The sequence below is a fragment of the Columba livia genome, chromosome 4 (genome assembly GCF_036013475.1).
Source record: "Columba livia isolate bColLiv1 breed racing homer chromosome 4, bColLiv1.pat.W.v2, whole genome shotgun sequence".
In the NCBI taxonomy this organism is placed as follows: Eukaryota; Metazoa; Chordata; class Aves; order Columbiformes; family Columbidae; genus Columba; species Columba livia.
The window spans coordinates 54,881,800-54,907,904 of NC_088605.1; the positions used below are offsets into that span (position 1 = coordinate 54,881,800).

Below are 26,105 nucleotides of genomic sequence, written 5' to 3' on the forward strand. Positions count from 1 at the left end.
TGTAAAGTGATTATACCTTTTGGAACAGGACATGCAGCTCTGAGTATGTGTGGAGGTGCACCGTGCTGTTGAGGATTGTGTTGAGACTCTTCTGAGTTAATAACCTAATAAATTCTAATAAGGAAGTAATGACAATGCTAAACAATGATCTGACAGCAGTTAATTGTAGAATGCCACTCCTTCTCAGGGCATGGACTGAGTGTGGAGAACATTTTTTCTTTTTTTCAATAATCACATTTTACCTCTTTTTAATATTTCTAGTAACATATTTGCTCACATTCCAGCAGGTGTTCCTGGCCATACCAGCCATAAGAAAACTCTAGAAATAAAAATGAGGAAGGGTGAGGTAGAAGTGACACCATTCTTTGAAACGTGTTCAGAGATCCAGTCTAAAGGCTGCTGGAGGTTTCCCCCTTCAGGAAAGCAAACATTTGATTTCATCCCTCACCAGGACTATAGGTAAGCATATTCTTAGCTTTAGACATTCATTTCCTGACTCTTGGAATAGGATGCATTCTCCTCTGGTCTTTCAAGAGATGTTTCCATGAATTTGGGATGTATTTACATTTAATTAAAATTCCTTAAGTATTATTTAACATATCTGCAAATGGTGGCAATATTTAGAAGAGAAAAATAGTTGGGATTCTTACTTGTTCTCACAGTAGACAGAGGGACCAGGTAAGACTTTTATTTGTCAACACATTCATAAATCATCTAGATCTCTGAATAGGGGGGTGACGAGTCTACAGGTGATACAGAATGATTGTCAAGATTAACGTGGAAGAGCTAGTCTCCATTTCTTGCAATATAGGCCATGTGGCATTAAACAAACGGGCAATAAATTCAAGAGAAGTACAGTGATGCATTGTAACAAATGACTCTGTTATGGACCATGTTGCCATAGTGGAGGCAACAAGATATGATCAGCTTGGATAGCTATTTGTGGAGAAAACAGTGAAAGCAGACATGAATGCTGACAGTTTTCAGAAATTGCCTCAAAGGGCTCTGTACTGTGATTGCAGTCACTTCTAAGCCAGGAACATGAGAGGATTTTATGCATTTAATCAATACAACTGATGTTGGGCATTGACAAATTATTCTGTTGTGTTCTGCATCAATACGCAAACCATATACAAGTGTATATTGACAATAAATGAGGTATGTACTGGCAGTCACATAATGCCTACGCATCTGAGGCCATCTATACATTGCTGAGACAAATGTAGTCAAAACATGTAGTGGGACTCCACGCTTTTGGAATACAAAGGTGTAAGCCTGTTGTAAGCTACAGGATATGATAAATAAGGTTCTGTAATTGTTGCATTTGTCTCGTGTGGAAACAGTGATGCTTGTGTGGTCACAGCTGTGTTACTGTGATGCAATATGTAAACATACTTCTTCAACGTTTTCATAACTCAACTGTTGGCCAGACATAAACTATAAATAACAAAATCTGACTGCAGTCAAATATAAACACAGATGTGTTTCGTGGTGTAGATGGGATCCATGCAGAACTAAAGGGCAGCAGACATACATCAGTGAGAGTATGAGTGGACATTTGCAGTTTAGTGTGTGAAGACAGTGTGGTTTCCATAAATAAATATTCCCCCTGACATTGCTTACCATGCAGTAGGTTATCTTTAAGGTTATTCTGGTCTTTTGGAGCATTTTTCACAAGTGAGGCATGAACCTCAGTTTTGATAAAAATTGAAACAAAATTACAAGAGATTATTTCCCCCTTGAGTAGCAATCAGGTGAGGAGTTTGTTTAATGTGAGGTTGAAACATTGAGAAGATATAAGCAGAGACCAAAAGGACCTTTTTTTTTTGTTATAGCTGGTAAAACTTTAATTGAAAAAGAGGTTTTCTTAATAGTTTTCATGTGTGAGTGCACACGTAAGGATTACTGGAGTGCAGAATATTGTGGTCAGCCCTGTTTGAAAAACTTTCTTACCCTGCTAAACTTAATCCTGGTACCCCCAAATGTGTTATGAGATGTAGGGAAATCAGCCTAGGTTTGCTTTCTTGACTTTGTGTCATTAACTTAAAGGACTTTTCTGAGTAGATCAGTCTGCTTTTCTGTCTTTGTAGCGTGGCAAAACTTGCGTAGAAACACCAAGGAGTGCTACAATTGGAGCCAGAGGAACAATTTCAGAAATAGTAACACCTTCATGTGTCTGATGACAATGCTAGGGTATACTAGATGTAAGTAGCTTGTGGTGAGGCAGGCAAGAAATAGTGGGTAATGGTGTGTCTGGCAGCAGCAGTGTAATGGGAGAGTGAGGGAACTGAGGTTGCCATTGACAGAAATGGCAATGGGAAGGCAGAAACAAAAAACAAACCAGTGAGGTTTTGCAGAAGACGCAAAAGACTCAGAAAGTTCAGCAAGGGGAGAGAAGGTAAGGCAACTAATAATGAACAGGAGATGCAAAAGTTAGATTGCTGAAGAAGAGGTGAAACAGAGACCTGAGGGATGGCAAATCAGCAGCAAATCTGGAGATACAAAAGCTACTTGACTCATTGTGTGGCACAAGAAGAATGCCATCGTATCACACGAGCTTGTAACATGTCAAGAGCCTGCTGCTTGGTGCCGGGACGCTTGGTATAAACTGGAGGACTTAGTGGTGCTGCAGCCCACTTATATCTGCCCTTCTCTTATTGACTGGAGAGTATTTGGTGCACTTTGTACAGAGCATCTTTGGATCTGCTTTCTCTTCTGAGGAAGCCAGTTTGCATGTACAAAGGCTGCTCCATAACATAAACCAAATAGTGGCACATGGGGATATTTTAAAACAACAGCCCCAGCTTTAGTCAAACACGCTAATGTAAGCACATGCAAAGGAAAGATCTTTTGTGGACTGACATGTCAGTATCTTGGAAGACATGGCCCAAATGCTCATTCCACCTAGGTTAGATAATTTATTCTGTGATAAGTTTGTAAATAAGCAGCTGGTGGTCTCCTCTTAGATTCTAGAGGGGCAGTTACTGACCTCTTCTTCTGTGATGTGTACAGAAAGGCAGGACAGTGGACGGTGTAAGAGACTGAACTGGGGCTTTCTTAAAAATACTGAATTAAGTTATTGGCATTTGATAGGAATAAAAACCTGCTTATCTATTGTATTTAAATACTGCAGTTGAATAAATGCAAATGTAGGTGACTTGTTACTTCACCACAGTACATTTTGTGGCCCTGAAATACAGTTTAGCTAATTTCTTGTAAAAGAATGGAGAAGGTTTTATTGTATTGTTAATTCCTGCCTGCTGAAATTCGTATTTCCATCTCACAGGTGTTATTTAAAAAAAAAAACACCAAAAAAAAAACCCAAAAACTTGACTTGCAACTCAAGTTTCAGTTTGGTTCCTTTGGTCAAATACCAAAACGAGGCAGTCATTTCACCATGAAGTAGAAAGTCTAACCAAATAAGTTGCTAATTTGAGTAAATGTCAGTTGGGGAAGTGCTTCGTTTGTATTAAATGTTTTAGAAGAGAAGATTTTAGGCCATGGGTGTCAAACTCATTCTCATTGGGTGCCACGTCAGCCTCGTGGTTGCCTTCAAAGGGTGAAATGTAATTTTAGGACTGTATAAATGTAACTACGCCTACATTTATAGATCCCCTGGTTTAGTCATTTATAGATCCCCTGGTTTAGTCAGTCTGAAAACCATGCCTCCTTGGTTCTGTGTTGTAATTTATTGATGGGATGCCTTGTGAAAACTCATTGACACATTGACAAGTTTCTTTATTGGCAGTATCTTATTACCTAACATATATTATTACTTGTCATGTTTTTCTTTTCCTCTCCCCTATATTATAACTGATGAGTAAATGCATATCAATTAAAAGGAGGCAGGTGGAGTTAGGGTGGGACAAAGTTTAAAAAGGACATTATCATTGAGAGCATCTGTGGTAGCAGTCTTCTGACAGCAACAGCCTCCTCCTAGAGATAGCTTTGGCTATTAGAATGTGTAGTTTTTATTTGTCTCTGTTTCTTGAAGATTGCTGGGTTCTCCACTGCAGATGAGCAACTATTCTCAGAAAGGCAGTGGGTTGGCATTTTGAAGAAGCAAGCATGGAAGAAAACAGAGAGGGCTATGGCTTTGTAAAGATTTTGTCTATCTGGATTATTTTGTTTGTGGTGCTAGCTTTGTTGCCTTCGATATTTAGAGTGTCATTAGGGATTTCTCATCTCTATGTGAAAATTATAATAAAAGTGTTAGAGGTAAGTTGAGAAATGTGTTAAAAGGTATGTGTTTTACTATAAGATATGTTTAATAAACCCCAAAAAATATGTATATTTGATATAGATGCCATAAAAGTCAACAGAAGGATTTCCTTTGACTTTGAGAGTCTTGGCTGCATTGCTCACAGCTTTAATTTACATGCCAATTCTTTTGAATGGTGTCTTTAATGATATTGAGTTATGTGCTGGTTTATACTCTGGTACTTGTTTGAGGTTTTCTTGAGTTAGAGATTCCATGATACATTGCTTCTAGTTCAAGCTGGTTATAATTCTTCATGTTAAGCCAAATATAAATAAAAAGATGTATTAATTTATGGCAGTTGGTAAGTAACAAGAACATGTATTTTTAGATGTATATAGTTTTCAGTGGGTTTATTTGGATTATTGTAATTGCATGTTGCTAATGAATGCTGTTCTAGGTAAGAATATTGACTCTGTGTTTGCTCCTTCCACTTAAATCTGGAGGATCCCGTAGTCACAAGTTCTGCTGTACAAGACTTGAAGAATGCATGCCACCTACTAAAAGCATGCTTTTTCTAGAGATAAACAGGTCACGGCTAAGATCCTGATCCTGCTGATATCAGTAAAAGTTTTCTAGGGTAGTTTTCTAAGGTAGAATTGTTCTTAATTTTTCAAGTCTGACTTTTCATGTTTTCATCAGTGGCTAAAAGTAGGTGCTGTGAATTCATCATATTGAACAGTGAAGCTTTTCAGTTTTCCAGTAAGTTAACTTATTCTTTCCAGCAGAAACTAGTATTATTGCTATTGCTATTATGAAGCTGTTTGAGCCATCTATTAGTGCAGTAGAACATGTCTGTAACAATGTGATACAGTTAATATCATGTCCATCTTACCTTTCAAATTCTTTTTTATTTCCATCTTTTTATAATTCTTCTGTTCTTTTTTTTTAAACACTGATTAAGAGCTCTTTGGCAGGGACTGTCTTCAGATGTACAAACATTCTTTAGCATAGTGGATATGACTGCAGCCATCAGGGCTTAATTGATTTCTCAGATACTGATGTCAATGGGAAATAATGGCTTCTAGTGGCTATATGTAATATGGGGTTTTAGATGTGATACTTTTTTAAATCAGCCAATGGTGTGCTAATTAAATTCTTATCAGTACTCTGAGTAAGAGGCTTATGGCACTTGTATGTGGAATTAATTTCATCAGGCTCTCTCTTATCAAACGCAAACCTGAGGAGGTCTTTGTACAGCTTTGCTGCTGCAGTTGCAGGCATTAAAATCTTTTTTTTTCCTCTGCACATAGCAACTATTGAAAGGACACTTGACCCACCCAGAAGGTGCTTAATATAGGAAGGCCCTTGTCTTTGGAAAAGGACATTAAATGTTTTTCTTTCCACAGTTTTTATAACAGGTTATGATCATGTTATTTTTGCATTCACAATGTGGAGGATAAATTTATCAAAAAAATAAGTAATTAGATTAGTTGTTACGTGATCAGATACAGCCTTTTGTGTTCAGTCATGTATTAGCACACTACTGAGTATATCACAGGAACGTTGGTATTCTAGGAAGTACCAAACAACTGGTTGGTGTTTCACCAAAAATCCAAACTTGAACACTATGATTCGGTTCTCCATTGTGTTGCATTTGATTTAGTCTGTTACATAGACCAGCAGAATTAATAGAAAACTTCTCACCTGAGAACACCTTATATTTGCTTCTTACAACTTTAGATGAGTCAGAGGGCAAAACCTCTTTTATTTTCCTCTAAGGGTAGAGATTGAAATCAAGGACTTTAAGGACTTTTAAAAGTTGTGTTACCTGCAGCCCTAGGAGCTGTAGGTGTTTTAGGATAAAGCCCAAGTTTGCAGATCCGTTGCTAAGCACTGAGTAGTGGTGGCAAATGACATAATTTTGATTTCCTGACTTCACTGATGTAGATTAGTAGTATAAATGGTGACTGGAACACATGGGCAAGATGTAATCCATGTGTGGAAGGACTTGAATTTGTACTCTTTGCTCCCCCTCCATTAAGGAATCTAGATACTTGGTTTTTTTTAGAAACAAACCAAACTTTTTTACAAAAGCAAGATTCAAGGTTTGAAAATTTGGGGGGTTACTCTGTCTGTGGGTTTTTTGGTTTTGTAGTTGTTGGGTTTTGGGGGCGCGCTTTTTTTTTTTTTTTAGGACAATTGATAGTATAATAGTAAAAGATTTCCAAGACAGTGATTTTGCAATTGTGTAACTGTTAACCCATAATTACTATTATTACTGTTTATTTGACCTCTAAATATTTCTGGAAGTGATAAAAAATAATTTGGTTTGGTCTCCGATAAGATTATTCTTTCCAATATGCTTATAAGCTTTTATTTGTGGAATAACGTGTTTTCCCTAAACTTTGTATTTCCTTGTCTGTAATGGAGTTTGGTGGAAAGGATGGAATGAGGCCAGGCAGAAAGGACTGTTGGATGAAAAGGTCATAAGTGTTTCATCTTGAATGGTGATTTTAGCTTGCACATTTAATTAATTGCCTGAAGGCCAGTGTATCGAGTAATTAGAAAAAGCTTTTGTGAGAACATGGGAGACGAGGTAGTAAAACATGCAAATGGAAAGGAAGAGAGGCAAAACCAAATTATTACAGAGTACAGAAAAATGAGCTACTGATCAACACACTGAGCTGTACGTAAAAGGAAAAAGGGAGAAAAAAAACAGAAGAAGTGAGATTTTTAAAAAATGAACATTCTGTATAGGTCTTCATGTTGTGTACTATGAAGACAGTAATTAATATTATGATGTTATTAGGTACAGGTACACTTTTTTCAGAATGTAATGATAGGAAGTGTCAAATGAATGGGCTGTTGGAGTTAAGGTGTCAAGTTTTCAGTATTCTAGCTGGGATCACTTGCTGGATGTTTGGACTGCTTGTGCGCTCATCACTTCAGAAATGGGAGGGAGGAGAGCACAGCACCTGAGTAGCCATTCGGTCAGCAAACTTAGGAATGAAGTTGCTCCATTTAACACTTAAATTCTGTGTTAGTTGCAACATCAGTGGTTTTGTAAGGTACTTAAAACATCCTTTCATTACTGTTTTGCAACAAAGACCGGCACAACAGCTCTGTCTTAATACTGTGCCAAACAAAGGTTATCACAAAGCTGTATTTAATCCTTTAAAAACAAATTAAATATATGGATGCCATCAAATGCAGAAGATCATGGAAACTACTCTGCTGGGTCAGTGTGGAGTTGGCCCAGACTGATAGCCTGGCTTCGACACAGATTAACTCAATTACTTGATGAAAAGCTGAAGAGCTGTCAGAAATAATCTCCCTGTTACTTCTTCCTTCAGCTTCCCTTGCTGATTCATGGGTTAGGAGAGGTGGCTTTGTGTCCCATGATGATTTTCATCTGTGGTTTTATGTAAATACTCCCATTTCAGTTGATCTTCTGCAATATGTCCTGGACAATAACTGTGTTTTGTGGAATATGTTACCCTTTTCTTGCTCATACGCCCTGCCCAACACTTTCATATGATGCTCCCCAGTTCTTGTATTGGAAGAGAAAATGGATAACTGCTCCTTATGCGCCTGCTCTGTGCCAGTCCAGACTTCGTAGGCTGCTGTCAAAAGTCCTCAGACTAGCTCTTTTCCAAGCTAACAAGCCATATGTAACTGTTCGCCTGTTGAAAACTCTTCTCAGCTGCCTTTGTCCTTTGCCTCTGTAGCCTTGGCTGACTATTTAATTACAAGCTGCCACTGTTGTTCCACTGTTTATGCTTTGAGGCACTAGGTAATTAGAAATTTTTGTTTGATTTTTGACTGGTCTGGTTTATTTGAATTAGTTAACATATTTTTTGTGAGTCACGTTGGTCAGTGTTTATCACCCTTTTTCCAGCTGGCAACCAAAACCAAGCCACCTTGATGTATTCTGAACTGCTGAAGACAGTATAAGCAAACTTATTTTTGGCAGCATTTGCCAAAACAGCTACCCGTTCGTGTAGGTGGACTGTAATGGACGAGATAAGGGAGGTAGACAGGAGACAGAAAAGCAGAGAGTAAGGCAAAGGACGTTATTTGGCAAGCTAGGTCCTAGAGGATATTGGGGAAGGGGTGAGGACCAGCAGTACATCATAAAGAGCTTAAGTTTGCAACGTGTGTCTTTACTCTCTTTTGCAACAGTCTTGTTCCGTGCCATATATTCTTTAATTTCTCAAGGCTGCTGTTTTCATGACATCCCCTGGCTCCCTGCTTCTGCAATGCTCCATGTATTGCAAAAGATTGAGACAGATGATAGACCAGTTTATGTTTCCTAGGGAATAATTGGAGAGTATAGGCTAGGTGAAAATCTTTATTTTTTTTTTTTCCATGAAGTTATAACACATAGTTTGCATGGAGTTTAAAATACCACATCACTGCCCATTCTTCTTTCTGTTTTTTTATTTTCTTTTAAGATGGCTGGTAAAAAAGTCAGCTAAGGGTAGGTAAAAAAAAAATCAACCAAGAGTAGCTAAAATATCTTAATTATGCCATGATAAAGTATCACTTTTTGTTATTGACTTAAATTTCAATGGCTACAGAGGGAGCTGGTAGAGAGCACGCAAAACTTAAGGATGGCAAAAAGTTAGTTGAGATTGCGGACACATGCAAGTTATCAGGTTTGTAATGTGGTGAAGACTATTTGAGATCAAGCTTTGTGGTGACACAAATGGCTGTGCATGTCAGTAAGAGGGGAAGAGACTGTTTAGCAAGAGTTTATCCTGAAGCAGAAGGACGGATCCTTATCTTCTGTAGGTGGGAAGCCTTAATAACAGGGGAGGGCATAGGGAGAGTTGAGTGGGTTGTTGATTCCTCAATAATGAGCAGAGCCTACACAGAAGCATACTATGTCCTTTGTTGGGGCAGATATCTCGACATAAATGTGGGAAGATCTATAATGGTACTGATGAAAGCTGTTGTTTATATGTCTACATAGGTATTATGAAAACATTCAAAACCATGAAAACTTAGAAAATTAGGCCTATCAGTGTATTTGCTTTTGCTAAGGGAGTTTTGTGCTGCTTTGCACAGGGAGGAGAAACTTGGTTTAGCTCATAAAGACAGGATCAGGTGAAAGGTTACCAAAACTACTAGTTCAGAAATACTGCAGATACTACATGGTTGCTCCTTGGTCTTCTATTAACAGAAAGTGCGTGAACGACCCGAAGCTGAGATATTATCTTTTATTCTTTAAAATCTATTTTTAGATCTATTTTTCCAGCATGTCTGTAATGTCAGTGATAGTATTTTGCATCAGTATATTGCCTGAAACTAACTGGGCAGGAGAGAGTTTTAGACCAATGGACCTTCTAGGGTCTCTCAGGTAGCTCAGTAATTTGTGTGGTGTTTTCTTGTTGTTGTTTGTTTTTCTTTGTTTAAAAAGCAAACAAACCAACACAAAGCTCCAGGGAAAAAACAACTGCCTATGTCCTAAAAAGAAGTTTGAGCCAAACAATTTTTCCTGACAATGATAAAGGTAACTAGTGTAAAAAATGAAATGGAAGGTATGCAAGACAGCCATCAGGGTGAATTTGAAAAATGAAAATCTGAGACCTTTTCATTAGAAGAGGCTCAGATAATTCACCAAAGGTAACTACAGAATGCCTGGAAATGACAAAATGAAAACCATCAACATGTGCTTTTCTTGTTTTGGGAACAGTGGGCCACCCTGCAGATTGAAGAGGGAGTGAAAAAGCAGAAGGTGCTGGCACTTGAAAATTTAATCTCCACTGGTAAGATCTGTGAATGAAGGTGACATAGCACTATTCCTCTTGTAAAAGGGCAACTATTCTAATACCTTATCCAGAAAAAGAGTTAACATCAGATACAATTCATGTTTCTGTTAAGTAAGAAAACTGGAATGGCCAAAATGGAGTTTGACGGGCAAAGAACTGCTGAAGTTACAAACCTACAAAAAAGACTTTATGTTATCAGCAAGAGAAGCTGTGAGTGACTGAGTCTTCTTCATAAATGGTGTTAGAGACTACTGGGGTTAGAGAAAGACGTTGCTGATAAGCATTTGGGAAGCTGTCGTCTTTTTCAGGAGCGTTTTGTATTTTCTGATTCCAGCAGTTCTCTCTCTTTACAAGATTTGAAGGAATGAGTGTTCTGTGCCCCTGACACAGTTCTGTGTGGGTTCTCTCTTGCTTCTTGTAATGCCCAGCATGCAAAAAGACAAAAGTCTGTCAAGTAAAGGCAATACACCATCCCATGGATCACAGCTACAATTTTCACTGTTCTCTAGGCATGGGGATAAAAGCTGAGAGAGTAATATTTTTTTTTTTCTCAACTATTTTTCCTTTATTTTTTAGCTGAAAAATTCTCATAATAATCCTTTTACTTGTAGTGCCATTTTTAGTCATTAGTCACGTAGACTGTTTGGCTTGTCAGTTAATGACTTGCAGGTCTGAGAATTTTGCGGACATTCAAGGCTTCACAAAAGTGCAGCTGGAGAAAAGTTTTGTGATTCTGACCAGGTGCTAGTATGCTGATTAAGATAAATTAAATATGCATTATTCAAAATACATTTAATGTTGTCCATTACCCCCTGCTGAAAAAAAAAAGTTAGCTGATACGAATCAATACCATTTTAGTCACTGTAACCATCCAGGCAACAATCTGGTCTCAGAGTCACCTCAGTGTGGCCATCCTATGAGGTGTAATTTTATAGACACGAAGCATGAATGTGTTGTCATTCTTCTTGCTCAATACCTCTGTGTTACACTGTGTAGATCTTGGGGTAAAAAAACCTAGACACTTTGGTGTTTAATGGTAGTGAAGTGACTCTTAAAGGAAAAGAGTTGGGGGAAGAGAGAAGGCTCTGAGATAAACTACCAGAAGAAGGTGTTCATTACAGCTGGGAAAATATTGTGGAAAAAGTAAAACTAATCAAGGGCAGCAAGAAGAGCAATGGTACAAACAGTGGCTGGGTTGGAGTCATGGCATGAGGAGGGGTCTGCAGTCTTGGCAGTGCACTGGTTGGCATTTCTATGTGTGTATAAATACGTTGTTTGGTAGATGACAATGAAGCAGGTGTTACAGTCAAGCTTTTATTTACAGCTCCCTGTGAATACTTAGTGGTGTTATATGGCATAGGATTAGAGAAGTAACTTGTGGAATTAAATGCCAGTACATAAATGAATTATAAAAATGCAATTATGGTGCTTGGAGTAGGATAACTATTTCTAAAAAGCATGTGTACTTTTCTCTTTTTGGAATCTGTATTGTCTGTTCCACTGTGTGGAAGGAAGACTCGTTTTCTTTGTGCAGGGATCATCCAGAGAGAGGAAACCTCCATGGAAAAGGAGATCGCTGGCCACCGCCGAGGACATTTCAACCTTGCTGACGCGATGTACTTCTCCAAGAAGGGGTGCGAGGCAGTTGCGGAAGATGAAGTCACCTGGCGGTTCTACTCGGAGGAGCTGGTATCCTGGAATCTACTCAGCAGAACCAACGCCAACTTGCACAATGTCAGCTGGCAACTGACCATTGTGTGGGTCTTTGGGATCCTAATTCGGTACTGTCTCCTGTTGCCTTTTCGGTGAGCCAGATGTAATTTGCTGGGATCAGTTCTTCATGTTACTTTTTACAAAAACTATGCAATAATATGCTATTGACTAGCACAGAAAGGAGAACCTGGTGTGACTTTTTTTCCAATATGTCATTGAAATTAAAATATCCTCAAAGGAAAAATAGTGCTGAACAGGTATATTTCTCATGTTGCATATGTTTTATTACTATGCAACGTCTTAATTTGGTTTTAAAATCCAGCAAAACTTAATAGAAATCACCCAGAGACCTTTCTGTTACGGAAAGTAACAACTGTTTCAACTGAAAGGATCAGGCGCTGCCTGTCTGAATGAGAGAGAAGGGAGATTTGGGATTTGAAGCAAAGCCAGTGTTCTGGGAACACAGGGCTAAATGGAAAATGAAGAGACATCCACATGGGACATTTTTGGTTTTTAGGCTTTTTGAATATTCTTTTAAGCAAAACCAGCCTTTATCACATTGACCAGTTACAAATATTCATGTCGTCTTGTCAAGAGCAGGAGCTTTTAAAATCTCTTATTCCTTTGATGGAAGGACAATATATTCAAAATACAGCAGTAGTGCATAGAAGGATTTTATACCAGTCAATCATATAGCAGAGCACGTAAGCCTGTGTGTAAACTTAGACATGAAGCTTAAGAAGACAACATTTATGTAGAAGTGGCTTCAATATGTTTTTTGCTCAGGAATTAGTAACCAATGGCATTTAGTTTTCATTATTTTGTACCTCACTGATTGGAGTAGAAATATGCACTGAAATCTCTGGATAAGTTTTTAAAAATTAAATGATTTGTCCATTTTTGTACTTAAAAATGTCACCTGCATTAAAGAACATGAGCCATTACTCACCATCCTCTGAACATGATAGCTTCTTTACCAATTGATCACTTCAGATCAGGATGTGGTGCTTTTTGGATGACAGGCTTCAGGCAGTACAAGGCTTTGTGTTCAGTTTAATATTAATTGAGTGAAAAATGACCCTAAAAGAAGGGTTTAGGTGCTCATGTTATCCTGTTGGCCTTAACTAGTTTGTGTTGCCATTTAGATGCTCTTGATGGTGAAGGGAAGCATCATGAAATGGATCAAAATGTTAAAAAAAATATTTTCTTGCGTGTTTTTCCAGTTTTGCTTCTTAGCATTTAATTAAGATTATTTTACTTTGCAGTGTCTGCTTAACTCTTTTCAGCATCCTCTTGCTGGTCTTTGCCACTACAGTAGTAAGACAGTTTCCAAATGGCAGGTGGGTGTTTGCTGAGAGATGTTTCAGGTTTTTTTTTTTTTTTTTTTTTTTTTTTTCATTTCTTTAGGGATTTGCCTTAAGATGTTGAGTCCTGAGGCTTCATGTGGACTATTGTGGGGTGGTTTTTCTCTACTGTAAAGTCATAAAGCACTATGAGAGAGAGTATGGCAATGGCATCTGAAAGCAGACTTACAATATAAGCCACATAGATACTGCTGGAGCTGCATCTTACGGTGGAAAATAATTATTATCTTCTCTGCTTTGAATCTGGTGGGTTTAGAATAGATTACAGTAGAAGAATTAACCAAATAATGTTTTTAATACCCAATAAACTCCTCCTGCATAGCACTGTTGGGGAGTTTACATAATGGGAATAAGTTGGAGAGTCTGCATTATGTTGTCCTATGAGTGAGTACATAGGACTGGAAATGTACGTGTGGCTTAATTTCTTTTAGGGTTAAATGCTGGCTGAGCAACCAGGTTCAGATGATGTGTGCTGCATTAGGTGTCCGAAGTCTGGGTGGTCTGGTGCATTTCCACAACAGGTGAGCGGTGCTGTTGGTTGGGTATTTATTTATTGCAGTACTCAATGTCTCCAGTTTCTAAGTGGGATCCTTATTCCATTACTGCACAGGTACCATGATGGTGCAGGTTGATCCAAGAAGCTGTTTAGATGGTCTAGAATCTGTCAAGATGTTTGCATGCCATACCGTGTTTTCTGTTGTGTATTGGCAGGGTATGCAAAAGTGGAGTAATACTGTATTCTTGATTAAATATGCACTTAGACATTTTTCTCAATGTGTACCACTAACACATTATAATCACATGCAAGAACATAGCCACAAACTATTCAGCTGTTCTATTATCCAATTTATTTGGTAACTAATCTTCATGCTGTTTCCTAAAGTAAGTTTTGGATGATATTTCAAGAAGTTCTAATATCTTGCTTGCTTAGTGGTAGATACTTGTCACGGAGGCTTCTGAAATACGTTTTTGCTTGTGCTTTATGAAACAACAAAAATCATGTTCTAGTATCTTTCATTTTAGAATGTTAGTGTCAATATATGCCTCTGTGAATGGTAATGTAGGAAGCTAAAATGCTGACTCCAGTGAAGTCACGTAATCTCTGCTAAAAGGGTACTGGTTTTGGTGAAATGCCGAAACCACTAAAATATGAAGGGACTCTTGAAAATATGAGGGAAGATGACTTATCTGGTGTAATGTACTGTCAGAAGTTTCAACATATCTCATAGTGATATTAGTATTTTAAAATGTTTTGTGTTCTTCCTCTTCCTGTGGATCTGCAGATAAGCTGTGTACCTGAAAGGCTTTGTCACTTGGAGTCTCAGTTGCGGGTCTGTGCTCACTGGATAGGTCACCTGATGGGGCCTTGTAGTCTGGAGCATAAACATCAAGTAATTACTTTTATGGTTGTCATTGCAGGGAAAACAGACCGCAGGGAGGAGGCATCTGTGTAGCCAACCACACGTCTCCATTAGATGTTCTAATCCTGGCCAGTGATGGATGCTATTCCTTGGTATGAACAAGAGAGTTGGTAAATATTGGTAATGTTGAGATGTCTGTAGATGTAGTGTTGGATAAAATTACTGGTAGAGGGAGCGGGACTTGATGGAATTCAAACTCACATTCAGGACCGCAAAACAGTAGCCTGTGCACAGTTATTACTAAGAGGGTTGGTATAATTAATGAATGAGCTTAGAAACTAAAGCATCTGTATTCAGAATTTTATCATCTGTGTGTTTGCATAGTAACCAATGTATTTTGGGCTTGCAGGTTAGCCAGACACATGGAGGGCTTCTGGGACTTGTTTTAAGATCTTGCATGCAAACCACTCAGCATGTTTTGTTTGAACGCTCAGAACTGAAAGACCGTCATCTGGTGAGGAAAAAGTAAGGTAGTAAGGTGTTTGCTTAATTGTTGCATGAGATCCAAGTATGAGTTGAGACTCTTCTCACCCTGCATCTGTTTTGTGGGCAGCTGTAGGTCATCATCAGTGTAAGGTCTGGAACTGCTCCATCAATGAAGGTGCAGGGTGTATCAATCACCTTCTGAACTTTTGATTGTTAGCACTATAACATCTGGGAATTTCCACATTAACACAGTCGCCCTGTCTGCCACAGGCAGAAACCTGCTCGTTCATTTTTGAGGCTGATAATTCAGGATGTCAGGACAGACTGGAGTTCTGTCAGCACATCTGCTTCCTATATCATGCCTTGCCCTGGTATGTTTTTCATCAGCTCTGAGCACCAAGATGCTGGGTATATCTGTTGTGAGTATGGGATAAAGGTAGACTGATCGTAGCAAATCTTAACCTTAGGCTTGTGTTTTTGCTTGTGTAGGTGTTCAGTTTAACGAGTTGTGACTGGCTCCCTCAAATAGAAACATCCTCAATGCTCATCAGCCTTATGTGTAGAAGTTTGCAGAAGGAATTAAGCAAGTTCAGGATGGGGAGGGGGTGGAATAAGATGAAGGTATCACGTAGCTGCTCTAGCAGAAGGTGGAAGAGCATCCTAGAGCGGTGTTGTAATATGTTTGCTTGATGCCTATACTGCTCTCCAGGCCTACAGTGTGGATTCCTGGCAGAGGCAGCAGGTTGGACTTCAAGGATGTGAGCAGGACTGAGTCAGTGTGGCAGCTCTCATGTTCTCAGGTGTTTGCACAGACTGTTGTTAGTCATCCTAAATCTTCATGGAATAGGGTGCAACACAGCTAACATTAAGCAAGTGTCTATGACAGTTTGTCCTTAATAAAACGGAGAACATTCCCTTGTGCTGGATTTTTCTCTTCTTTTTTGGTATCTGATATTATGTTCTTGTTCTTTAATGACGACTGGAGAGGAACTGCATGTTTTTGAGTCATAGGAAAGATGGGTGCCTCAGAAAACAACAGATTTTGTGTGTCAGTAATCTGTTATTGGTAATACATTTATTTTTAAGTGATAAAGAAGATGTAGTAAAATGGTGGCCTATTTCTTAACTATATGTGGAGAATCATTAGATACGTATTATGCAAAACTGATGTTATGAATCTGGAAGACAAGAAAACTTGAAGTCTGGAATGTACTTCAGTCAAAGGAAAGTTCGACTGTGTTTTTAGTTGGAAGCTGGAAGTGATTTTTATATGCCTCAAGTGCCACTGTTCTCTGGCTTTGTGTTAATTGGGTTAAAAAGGTGAAATAAAACTGCATATAGTTTTGTAGAAAACCTACTCATGTGATTAACAAGAGAAAACCCCCAAGATAAAGACATGAAACTAGTACACATCCTGGCTCAGGCTACTGACTGGCAAGGGCTTATCCTGTGTAAGAGATGACAGATGTTTAGATTTCTGGCCAAATATGAAAGTCCTCTATGAAAATGAAGTATACACTGAAATTTTGTTGTCTTTCCACAGAATTAGAGAACACATTGCAGATAAGGCCAAATTACCTGTTTTAATTTTTCCAGAAGGTAGGAAACAAATATATTGATTTTATTGCTTTGCTCACTTCTTGCCACTAAGCTCAGTTTATTATCCCAGTCTTTACAAGTGATGTGTTTGCTTTTAATCTGTAGATTGATTAGCTCTTGTGAGATACTGAATGTCAGATTTTAATAATTTTAATTTTAAAACTGTATTAAAAATACAGTTTTATGACAGTCTGTTTGCTTTAGTGTGTAGTATAATGGAACTGAGAACAGTCTTTGGGGTTATGTTTCAGAACTGAAGCTTACTTTATCCTTTAGCAACCTAAGTCTCCTTAAAACAGTTTAGGATTCATTTGCTGATACTTTTCTTAGAGTGGATTAAATTCTTTCTCTGTTTTATTTCTGGCTAGGTACCTGCATAAATAACACATCAGTAATGATGTTTAAGAAGGGAAGCTTTGAGGTAGGAGGGACCATCTATCCAGTAGCCATCAAGGTAATGTACCTGCAGTTTCCCAAACATGGAAGGATTATTGGCAGGAGCTTGTCAAGTCAGAGAAGCTGTAAATGTATAAACTTTAAGAAGAGGTTTGTTCTGTGTGAATAAGGCACTGAATAAGCCCTGAGAAAAAAGGCATCTTTTCACAGTGTGCAACGTATTTTGGCTCAGTGCAGTATGGGAAATATTTTACTAGATGTCTTTACAACTGTTTATGAGCAACCTGAAAAGAACAGTGGCAACTTGCTGTGCTGTGTGTTCAGTTCTGCTGCTCTTTCTGTCCTAGTGCTCCTGGCTCTTGTGTGCTCTGGGAAGAAAGGCACTTCACTTGGCACTTCCAAGGCTTTCTGAGTAGCTTTAGCCAAGTCACCCTAGCTCTAGGTAGATTAGTTATTTCTACCAGAACGATAATGCTGCCTAATCTTATGGAAATTGTTAAAGGTGCTGTAAGTATTATCAAGGAAACCTTTGTAGTCAGCATATCTATAGATGACAAGTCTTTATGTTTTGAGTAGATCTATCTGGTTATAATTGAGATGTTTCAGTGGGTCTCTTATAGTTTGGGGTCTTGCATTGCCTTGTTAACTGTTATAAACTTTTGATAAACGTTGAAATGTGGAGCTTTACCCTGAATTTACTGCTGCTTTTCGGGGAGATGTGATTAGATTTGTCCCCGATTTCATAAATTAAGCTGTGACTGTGTGGCTTATGTGGTTTAAACTAAGGTAGCAGATCATGCCCTTTTGCTTATTCTTCTCGTCTTCCAGTATGACCCCTGCTTTGGAGATGCGTTCTGGAACAGCACAAAGCATTCCTTTGTGACCTTTGTTTTTAATGTGATGACCAGCTGGGCTATTGTCTGCAATGTGTGGTACCTGCCACCGATGGTCAAAGAGGTACTTAGGCTTTCATATGTTTTGAAAATGCTCATAAAATGTTGTCTGGGAGGAAGTCTGCATTACTAGACATCGTGATTTGGCATCATGTTTGTGAATCTTTATTGACAACTTAATGGACAAAGGCCAAAAAGCAACACTGTAGTCTTAAGTGAGCATGTATTTCTGCAGGTTAGTTATTTTCAATTAAAAATCACTCTTGCAGAGATTCAGACATTTCTGCATCATGCTCCCAGTTGTTCCCGCACAGCTTCTTCCATGCAGCTGCCTTGCTTCCTTCTGCTCCCACAGACTAGAAGAGATGTTAAAATGTGGTTTTATGCTGCGGGAGTCTTGCCCCTCAGCCTAGCACAGACCTCCCTTTTTCACTCCAGAACTAATATACAGACTCAGCCCTTCATACTGAGGTACTTCTGCCTTCTGTGTCCCACCCTCTACCTCCATCTGCACAGCTTTGTGTCACCTCCTTGCTTCTCGTCCCTACAGCATATCTGGCTAATCCTTTGCCCAGTGGCTTTAGCCCACAACTTGGCACAGCCTTTCAGCCCACTGCCCCTGGATACTGACCTGATGCTGAGAGAGTGGCCCAGGCATTTGCTTCAACAATGCCCCAGTTTGGTACTGCCTACCCCAGTCTTTGCTCAGCCCTAGTCTTGGCAGAGAAGCTGCTGTAACACACGTATTGTCAGTCCTCTGCAGTTGGGGCAAACAGACTCCTGTGGACCTGCAATAATTCACTGATTCTGAAAGCACCAGGCCCCAGCCTTCTTCAGGGCACCCCATCTCTTCCAAGGTGATCCTGTCAGTGTGTTCAGACCATTAGTGGAGTACTGGGAGCAGGTGCATCCTGCGCTCTGACAGACCTGTCACCTCACTCTGTTGTTTGAGACAGTCCCAGAAACCACAGAGCCTTCCACTTGGTTCTTTTTGACACTGAATGCTGGCAAACCAGCCGGTGTTCCTCAGGACCAGCTGGAGCTGCCCTGCAGATCACATTTGGGTTGTGGGCCTGGCATAAATTGAAGTTCTTGCTCTCTGACCAGAAGTGATGCCTAAAGTGAGACATGGAGAAAATGTTCAAGTTGCAAAGCAAATCATTAATCATTAACATATTTTTTCAGGAGGGAGAAGATGCTGTTCACTTTGCCAACAGAGTCAAGGCTGTCATTGCTGCTCGTGGAGGAATGTCAGTGCTTCCTTGGTAAGAAGCAACACCTTTGAGGTGGAGTTTAAAGCATATTTACATGTTCTGTATTCTGAAACAGTGGTCTGGATTCTTTTAAAACCTCTTCCAGATGAGCTTTGCTTGGGCTGTAGTCCATCACCCTTACTGACTGAGAAAATATTACTTTATTCCTTGAACAGCTTCATTAGAATAAATAGACAACATTTTACAAAAAGAGAAATGGAGCTGACAGGTGGATCTAGCCAGCAGGTAATATTTAGTGAAAATAAATTATTTGCCTGTTCAGTGCTGGATTAAAGGAAAGGCATTGTTTGTGTTGTATGGTAAGTCCTGGGAGTATAGATCATTTAGCATTGTATTGCAAAAGCCAGCATTCAGGGTGAAAACTGCTTTGACTGTGTAGTCAAAATCTTTTAACATTTTTCTGCCTTTACAATGAGCTCAAGACTGTTTCTGTTCTGTATCTTTCAGGGATGGGGGGCTGAAAAGGAAAAAGGTCAAAGAGTCTTTCAAGGAAGAGCAACAGAAAAAATATTGCCAGATAGTGACAGAAAATGGATCTATGGGAAACGGAAGTGTTTGTTAAATGGTATTTATTTTATCTCATTTTTCTGTGCTTATCTCCACCAGAAAATGGGCTATTTTTTATATTAAAATGACATGTTTTCCTGCCGTCCCTGTAAGATATTTTCCATGTGATGACACAGCAGGGAAACCATAAAGAGATAGTATTTTGTTTTAAATAAGGGTGTCATTTTATAAATAGATTTACAATATACTAGGAAAATTCTCTCCAATGTTGAGTGAGAAGAATCTGCAATAAAATTACTTAGGTTCATTAAACCACAGTTTAAAAAAAATCTTTAAGTTTCCTTGAAGACTTAAATGTTAACTTCTTAATAAAACAGCTCCATACTTTTGGCCTCTATCAATGGCTTAGAGTAGCAGTTTTCCTGTGAGCCACAGGTGCTGTGCTGCTGTAGAGACAGACCTCCTGATGCCAGAAAACATTGAGCCATTCACAAAAACACACTTTTGCATTGCAAGTTGGAGAGGAAGTGTTGGATGTCAGAAGGAAAGGGGTAGTCGATGACTTTCCCCCTCTGTGTCACACGACCAGGGATGGCCAAGCAGGAATTTTTCCAGGGTCTCACTGACAAGCAGCAGGACAGTGGCCAGGGCAGCATTTCCCTGACCTGGTTGTGTGATGCTGGGATAAATGAGTTACAGCCAAAGACAGTGTCATAGAAAAATACATAGTAATTTTAATTTCTATTGTGACTTTCAATTTTGCTCTATCCCTTTCTATGTCTGTTTGTATGCATTACACAGATTAAAGAAAACCAATGTCATGACATCTGTTTTCTTCTGTTGTAATTATTTCTGGATCGGCACCTGCTTCACCTGCTTGTGTTAGCACTTTATGTGGAGGCTACTGATTTGCTCTCTGTCAAACCCACCATCCAGAAATAAATACAGTGAGTACATTTAGGGAATCTGAGATGAAAATATTCCCATCACCTACAATATTTCTTTGCATAAAATATTTGCTCTCCTGTTAAGTAGCTCCTGCATGGAAGAATCTAGCTTCTTTAATGATCTGAATGTCACTCATGAAGCACACACAAACGGGTATAATATTTTGATCAAGTTGTGTAAAGACAAACGAGGTGGTAAGGACAGTTAATAAGGTTTGAGTGACAGCAGCTTGTTCACTGTTGTCTCAGCAGAGATTGAGGACCTGTTGCAGTGAGCACAAATACACCCTGGGGCACCCCTGGAGTCACCCTGAGGACCAACCCCCAGTGTCATCCCAGTGTCACCCTGAGACCCCAGTGGTGTCACCCTAGGGCACTCCTGGTGTCACCCAGAGACCCTCCTGGCGTCACCCTGGTGTAACACCAAGATGCCCACCTGGTGTCATCCCAGCATCACCCCAAGACCCTCCTGGTGTCACCCCGGGGCATGGCTGGGATCACCCCAAGAATCCTCCCACCCCAGGACCCACCCTGGCCAATAGGGAATTTGGGTACATGATATCTGGTGTGGGTTTATACAATGAGTTTGACTCCACCATTTACCTGAAGCGTTATATATATTCATCACCTCCTCAGGACAAAGAGATATTGGTAATATAACCAGAGCGCCCCTTAAAGGGGTCATTGGATTACTCAGGTACCATCTATTACACATTTCATTCCAAAAGCTGGTCCATTTTTTTGGGGGGGGGGGTGAATTTGATAGAATGCCTGTTTGTTCACTCTCCAGGCTCCATCGGAAGCATACTGTTTTTCAAATGGAGCTTTCACGCTGCCTCAAGTGCAACTGGCGGTACAGTTTTCAACAACTGTACGCAATTTATTCTCCAGCAACTTGGACAAGCTAATCTTAACTATGGAAAAGGCAATACCTTCTCCTGAAGACTTGGGAATAGAGAAACAGACTCCCCAATTGGTGGGATTCTGGGCACGTGGAAACCTTTGAATCGGTTCCCAGGCAAGGCTGGGGGACTCACTTCCTCTTCTGTCATTGAGGATGGTGAAGGCAGGCAAGAGGGTTTTCCAAAACATCATATTTCACAAAATGACAACAACGCTATGTCAATAATTACTAGGTCTGTAAAGGCTTCTGCAACAACCTGTGAATACACAGAACAGAACAGGTTTAAAAGGTTGGTAGAATTCATCTGGTATTGATTTGATGGTCCTTTCCAAAAGAGTCCATGACTATCCAGGCATGGAGGTTAAGTGGAGTTTTTTGGTTTAAAGGTACTTCTCCTACTGTTGGTAAGTTTACCAGAACAGGTTGTTCTGGGCATTGGCGTGGGTGTACCACATTACTTGCTTCCCTCTTCTCTAGGAGCAGGGAGCGGGGTTTGGGAAAGAATGTGATGATCCTGGGGCATCCATTGATCCCCCAGCAACTGTTCACTTTTGCTACGGCCTCAGAAAGTCTTTCAGATCATCCGGAATTGTAGGGGCTAAGGGCACATTTTAATAATCCATTTGTTTTTTCCACTATTCCGTTAGTTTGAGGATAGTAGGGGGTATGAAATATCCATTGTATTCCTTCACCTTTTACCCATTCCTGAACCACCCTGGTAGTAAAGTGGCTGCCATTATCTGATTGGATTGATTGGGGTTTAGGTAGATAACCTTTTACTGTGTTGTCCTCGGTTGCTCTTGCAAGAGACACAGCCTGGGTAAGTCTCAATACCACATTCACCCCAACAAGGACATACTGCTTCTTGTCTGACTTCTTAAAGGGTCCTATGTAATCAACTTGCCAAGTTTCCCAGAGACCCTTTCCATCCCACAAGTGGAGGGGGGGCTCTTGCAAGGGATGACTCTCTAATTGGGTACAGCATTGATTGCAAGCAGAAATGACCATGTTACACAGTTCCTGGGTTACAGGCCAGCCCCTACCACCAGCTTCCTTAAAAAGGTCTTTAACCCCCAAATGACCATGTTTCACATGTAGCCATTCTAGCAGATGCATCCATTTTGCTTCTTCACCTTCTGCTGCCACTGTAGCTAAATGGGTTAGTGAATCCATTTGATTATTCCAAATGTGGGTTGGGTGGTCTCCCTTTTGGTGGGCAGCCAGCCATCCCACCAGGAAGGTCCCCTGTTTAGCAACATTTAGGATTTCTTCCCATTTACCTCTTTGCCACACAGGTACTCGATTAACTTCCCACTGATTTTGTTCCCAGAAAGGGAGCCTCTCAGTGCAGCCTTTTGAGCACAGAGTATGAACCTATATAAATATTGGTTCTTTGTTCTCGGCCTCTCTTTTTATTACACTCCAAACTGCCATCAGTTCCCCAACTTGAGTTCCTCCTCCTCCAACTTCCCCCTCCATAGTAATCCATTCACCTGAATCAACATGTAAGGCCACTGCCCAGTATTTTCATACCTTTCCTTCTCTTTTTGAGGATGCATCAGTAAACCACACATTCTTTAAGTGAGGTTCAAATGGAGATGCTGGTTTTATAAGGAAAGGGGGAATCTCCTGGTTGGATTGGCTATCAGGTGCCTCCTGTATCTGAAGTATCTTAGGAGCTCCTTCTTCTCTTTTACATGCATGACAATAATAGTCCAGTTGTGCATATCATTTGCTGTTCTGGTTGTGCAACCCCTGCAGGAAGTGGAGTCCCAGCCAATATTTGCTTTAGGATCTTAAAAGGCCTTCTCAAAATAATTGTTTGTTGCTTTATGACCTTTTCAGCCTCTTGTAGGGGTAGATTGACTGTAAAAAGGCCTTTTTTCCCAAATCGAATATCGTTTTTCTACATCCTTAAAGCTTTGTGAGAAGAAACCGATAGGTTGGGTCAGGCCTGCAGGTCCACGTTGCCATATATGTGTTGACAGCCCATGAATGGCAAAATCTCATTCGACATGCAGGTGATCTGTTGGGTGCATTGACCCTAAGGCCTGATATACCTCAGCCTCAGAAATCAATAGTTTTAAGGCTTCCTCATGGAGAGTGGCCCAATTGCAAGAGGTCCTTCTCCGTATTAGATCATGTAGGGGTTGGGCTATGATGGAAAAATCTGGGATATGCTTTCTCCAAAACGCCAGCAGGCCTAAGGCATGTTGGAGTTCCTTCTTGCTTTCAGGCATTCTTACTTGTTCAAAGGAGGTCCAAGTTTCCAGGGGGATACATGCTGTTCCTCCCCTCCACCAGATATCCAGGAACTTTACTTCTGAGGGTGGAGGCTGCACTTTCTCTGCTGGGATCTGTAGCCCTAAACTCTCCAGATAAGTAATTATTTCTGTTTGTGTCTGCCCCACCGCACCAGTGTCAGGGCCGCCAATCAGTATATCATCAATATATTGGTATACCTTAACTCCTTTTTCAGGGATAACCTGGGCAATCTCCTGTGCCAGTGCATAGTGGGTGGTGGTTGGTGAGTGGCAATATCCCCGAGGAAGGTGTGTAAAAGTAAACTGCACCCCTTCCCAGGTAAAAGCAAAACGGTCTCTATCTGCTTCCTCCAAGGTAACTGTAAAAAACATACCTTTGACATCAATATTTGCTAAGATTGGGTGGACTTGTTCCTGTATGGTGGCAATTAGTTCAGCCAAGTTGGGCACAGCAGCTGTTAAGGGACCAGTATTGGCATTCAGGTACTGATAATCAATTGTTAATGACCACTTCCTGTTTAGGTTGTGGACCGGCCACACAGGGGAGTTATAATGTGAGCTGGGACAATTACCTCTCACTCCTGCAGCTCAGTTATCACAGGAGTTATTCCTGCTCGGGCCTTTAAGAGAAGGGGCTGGGGTTTGACATTTACAAGTTTTGAAGGTGGCAATTCTGGTGCAGGTTGGAGTAATCACACTGAGACAGGCAGGAGGCTGAACACCCACTCCTTCCCTGAGTCCACCCAGGCATGCCCTTTAAGTAAATCAAGCCTGAGAATATTTGTTGGTAGATCTCCAAGGATCATAATAACCTCTACTGTAGTGTCACCTCCAGGCAACCAGCCCTTAACCCGAGCCGTTGGCTGGGGCCGGCAATTTCCAAACGTGTCTGTGACTCAAATCTGTTTTTTATCAGTGACTATTCCATTGAGTTTAGCAATGTCCATTCAGAGAGCTGACATTTGAGCACCCGTGTCAACTAAAAAAGGTTACTGGGGTCTTAAAGGGACTAAGAAGGAAGGTGATAATCAGACCCCCCTTAGCAGTTTCTGTGAGCTTTCTTGAATGAATCCACTGGCCGTCCGCGGGCTCACATGTTGTGGGCGGCACATCTCGTTTCCCGCCCCCAGGTCAATCAGATGTCTCCCAGCTCTGCCCTTATGCTCCCTCTAGCGGGCAGTTCATTTTTGTGGAGGATCTTCCATGTCCCACAAAAGGTTTTTCTTTGTCTTTGAGACACCTAAGGGAGTTCGATTTACCTACGGTTCCACTCTCTGTACAGCAGCTTTTGGCTTTGCGACTCCTCTGTAAAACTGGCAAAGTAACAGACTTAAAACCACGTTTTAAGGTTTTAAAAGTAGCATTTCTTATTCAGCACCGAGGCCAGACCAGGAGTGTTCCTCCATAGGTCCGCCGCTGACTAGTTGGTCATACATGGCTTATATTGACAGGAAAATTACATATTTTTTACAATTCTTGGAAACCATTAACATATTCCACACCTGCTCTAACACAAGCTATCTGTTAAGCAATGCTAAGCGACATTTGCATGTTTCTCAGTTACCTGTTTTAAAAGAATATGTTGTAAATCTATGTAAATTTTAAGAACAGGATATGATTGCTAAGTACAAAGATTCTATGGTTACAAGGTCTGCTTATACAAAAGATTCTATGGTTACATGGGTGGTTAATCTTCAAAGATTGATACCTTAATATTCTCCTGAACTATATGTGTTCTATAATTCCTTAAAATACAGTTTAATAATTAGAAATACAGGTATCACTCCTGCCATAATTGATTAGCTCCTGTGCCATGTCCCCCCAATACATGGCCTGGCTCCTTTGAGAACTAGGCCTCCCTGCGGGGTTAGTGTGTCCCTTAAACGGTCTTGCAATTGCACCACATACAGTTTCAGTGAGTTGGGAAGACCCTGGATCAGGGGAGTCATCCTGTCAGGGTCTGCATTTGACAGCATTGGGGAAGGCGGCTGGGAAACTAGGTGCCTGCTGTGCATTAGCTGGAGGCAGGCAGACTCTTGCAAACTTTCAGTCAGGTGATTTATAGTGGGGGTATCGATGTATACTGGGTCTCCCCTTTCTAAAGGGTCCAGCTCTCCTGCCCAATAGAGTTAACAACCATGACTCTCTTTGATCATTAGTTGTCAGAAACACTCCAGGCCCCCAATACCCTTGTGCTTCCTCTTCTGAAAGCAGAATTTGATCCCTGCCCCACCTCCCTGGCCCCCCTTAACAAAATTCTCCAAATACTTTCTGTTTTTTTTGAGCTAACCTACTATATTTTTCCTGAATCTTTGATAATTCAGCCACAGGGTATGGTACTGTTTGGGTGGTGACTTGCAGAGCCAACCCTACTTGGCCTCATGCCGGCAGGGTCCCAGTGGGGTCCCAGGATTGACCCTGG

The 26,105-nt window shown here is 40.4% G+C and overlaps 1 protein-coding gene across 7 annotated transcripts in view; it reads left to right on the forward strand.

Annotated features, from left to right (window-relative positions):
- LOC102084990 (glycerol-3-phosphate acyltransferase 3) overlaps positions 1-26,105 on the forward strand; it is a 30,721-nt gene that overhangs the window by 509 nt on the left and 4,107 nt on the right. The window contains exons 1-13 of one of the 7 annotated variants that reach the window (XM_065061860.1): positions 3,920-4,218; positions 9,900-9,972; positions 11,510-11,780; positions 12,954-13,028; positions 13,484-13,573; positions 14,472-14,565; positions 14,823-14,938; positions 16,443-16,498; positions 16,867-16,952; positions 17,723-17,851; positions 18,973-19,052; positions 19,509-19,626; positions 20,370-20,507. In XM_065061860.1, the coding sequence (XP_064917932.1) occupies positions 4,069-4,218; positions 9,900-9,972; positions 11,510-11,780; positions 12,954-13,028; positions 13,484-13,573; positions 14,472-14,565; positions 14,823-14,938; positions 16,443-16,498; positions 16,867-16,952; positions 17,723-17,851; positions 18,973-19,052; positions 19,509-19,623 (1,335 nt within the window). In that variant the 5' untranslated portion in view covers positions 3,920-4,068 and the 3' untranslated portion in view covers positions 19,624-19,626; positions 20,370-20,507. Of the gene's footprint in view, positions 1-284; positions 460-3,919; positions 4,219-9,899; positions 9,973-11,509; positions 11,781-12,953; positions 13,029-13,483; positions 13,574-14,471; positions 14,566-14,822; positions 14,939-16,442; positions 16,499-16,866; positions 16,953-17,722; positions 17,852-18,972; positions 19,053-19,508; positions 20,066-20,369; positions 20,508-26,105 lie in introns of those variants that run through there. The other 6 variants (XM_065061862.1, XM_021301089.2, XM_065061861.1 and 3 more) reach the window with 6 other exon arrangements.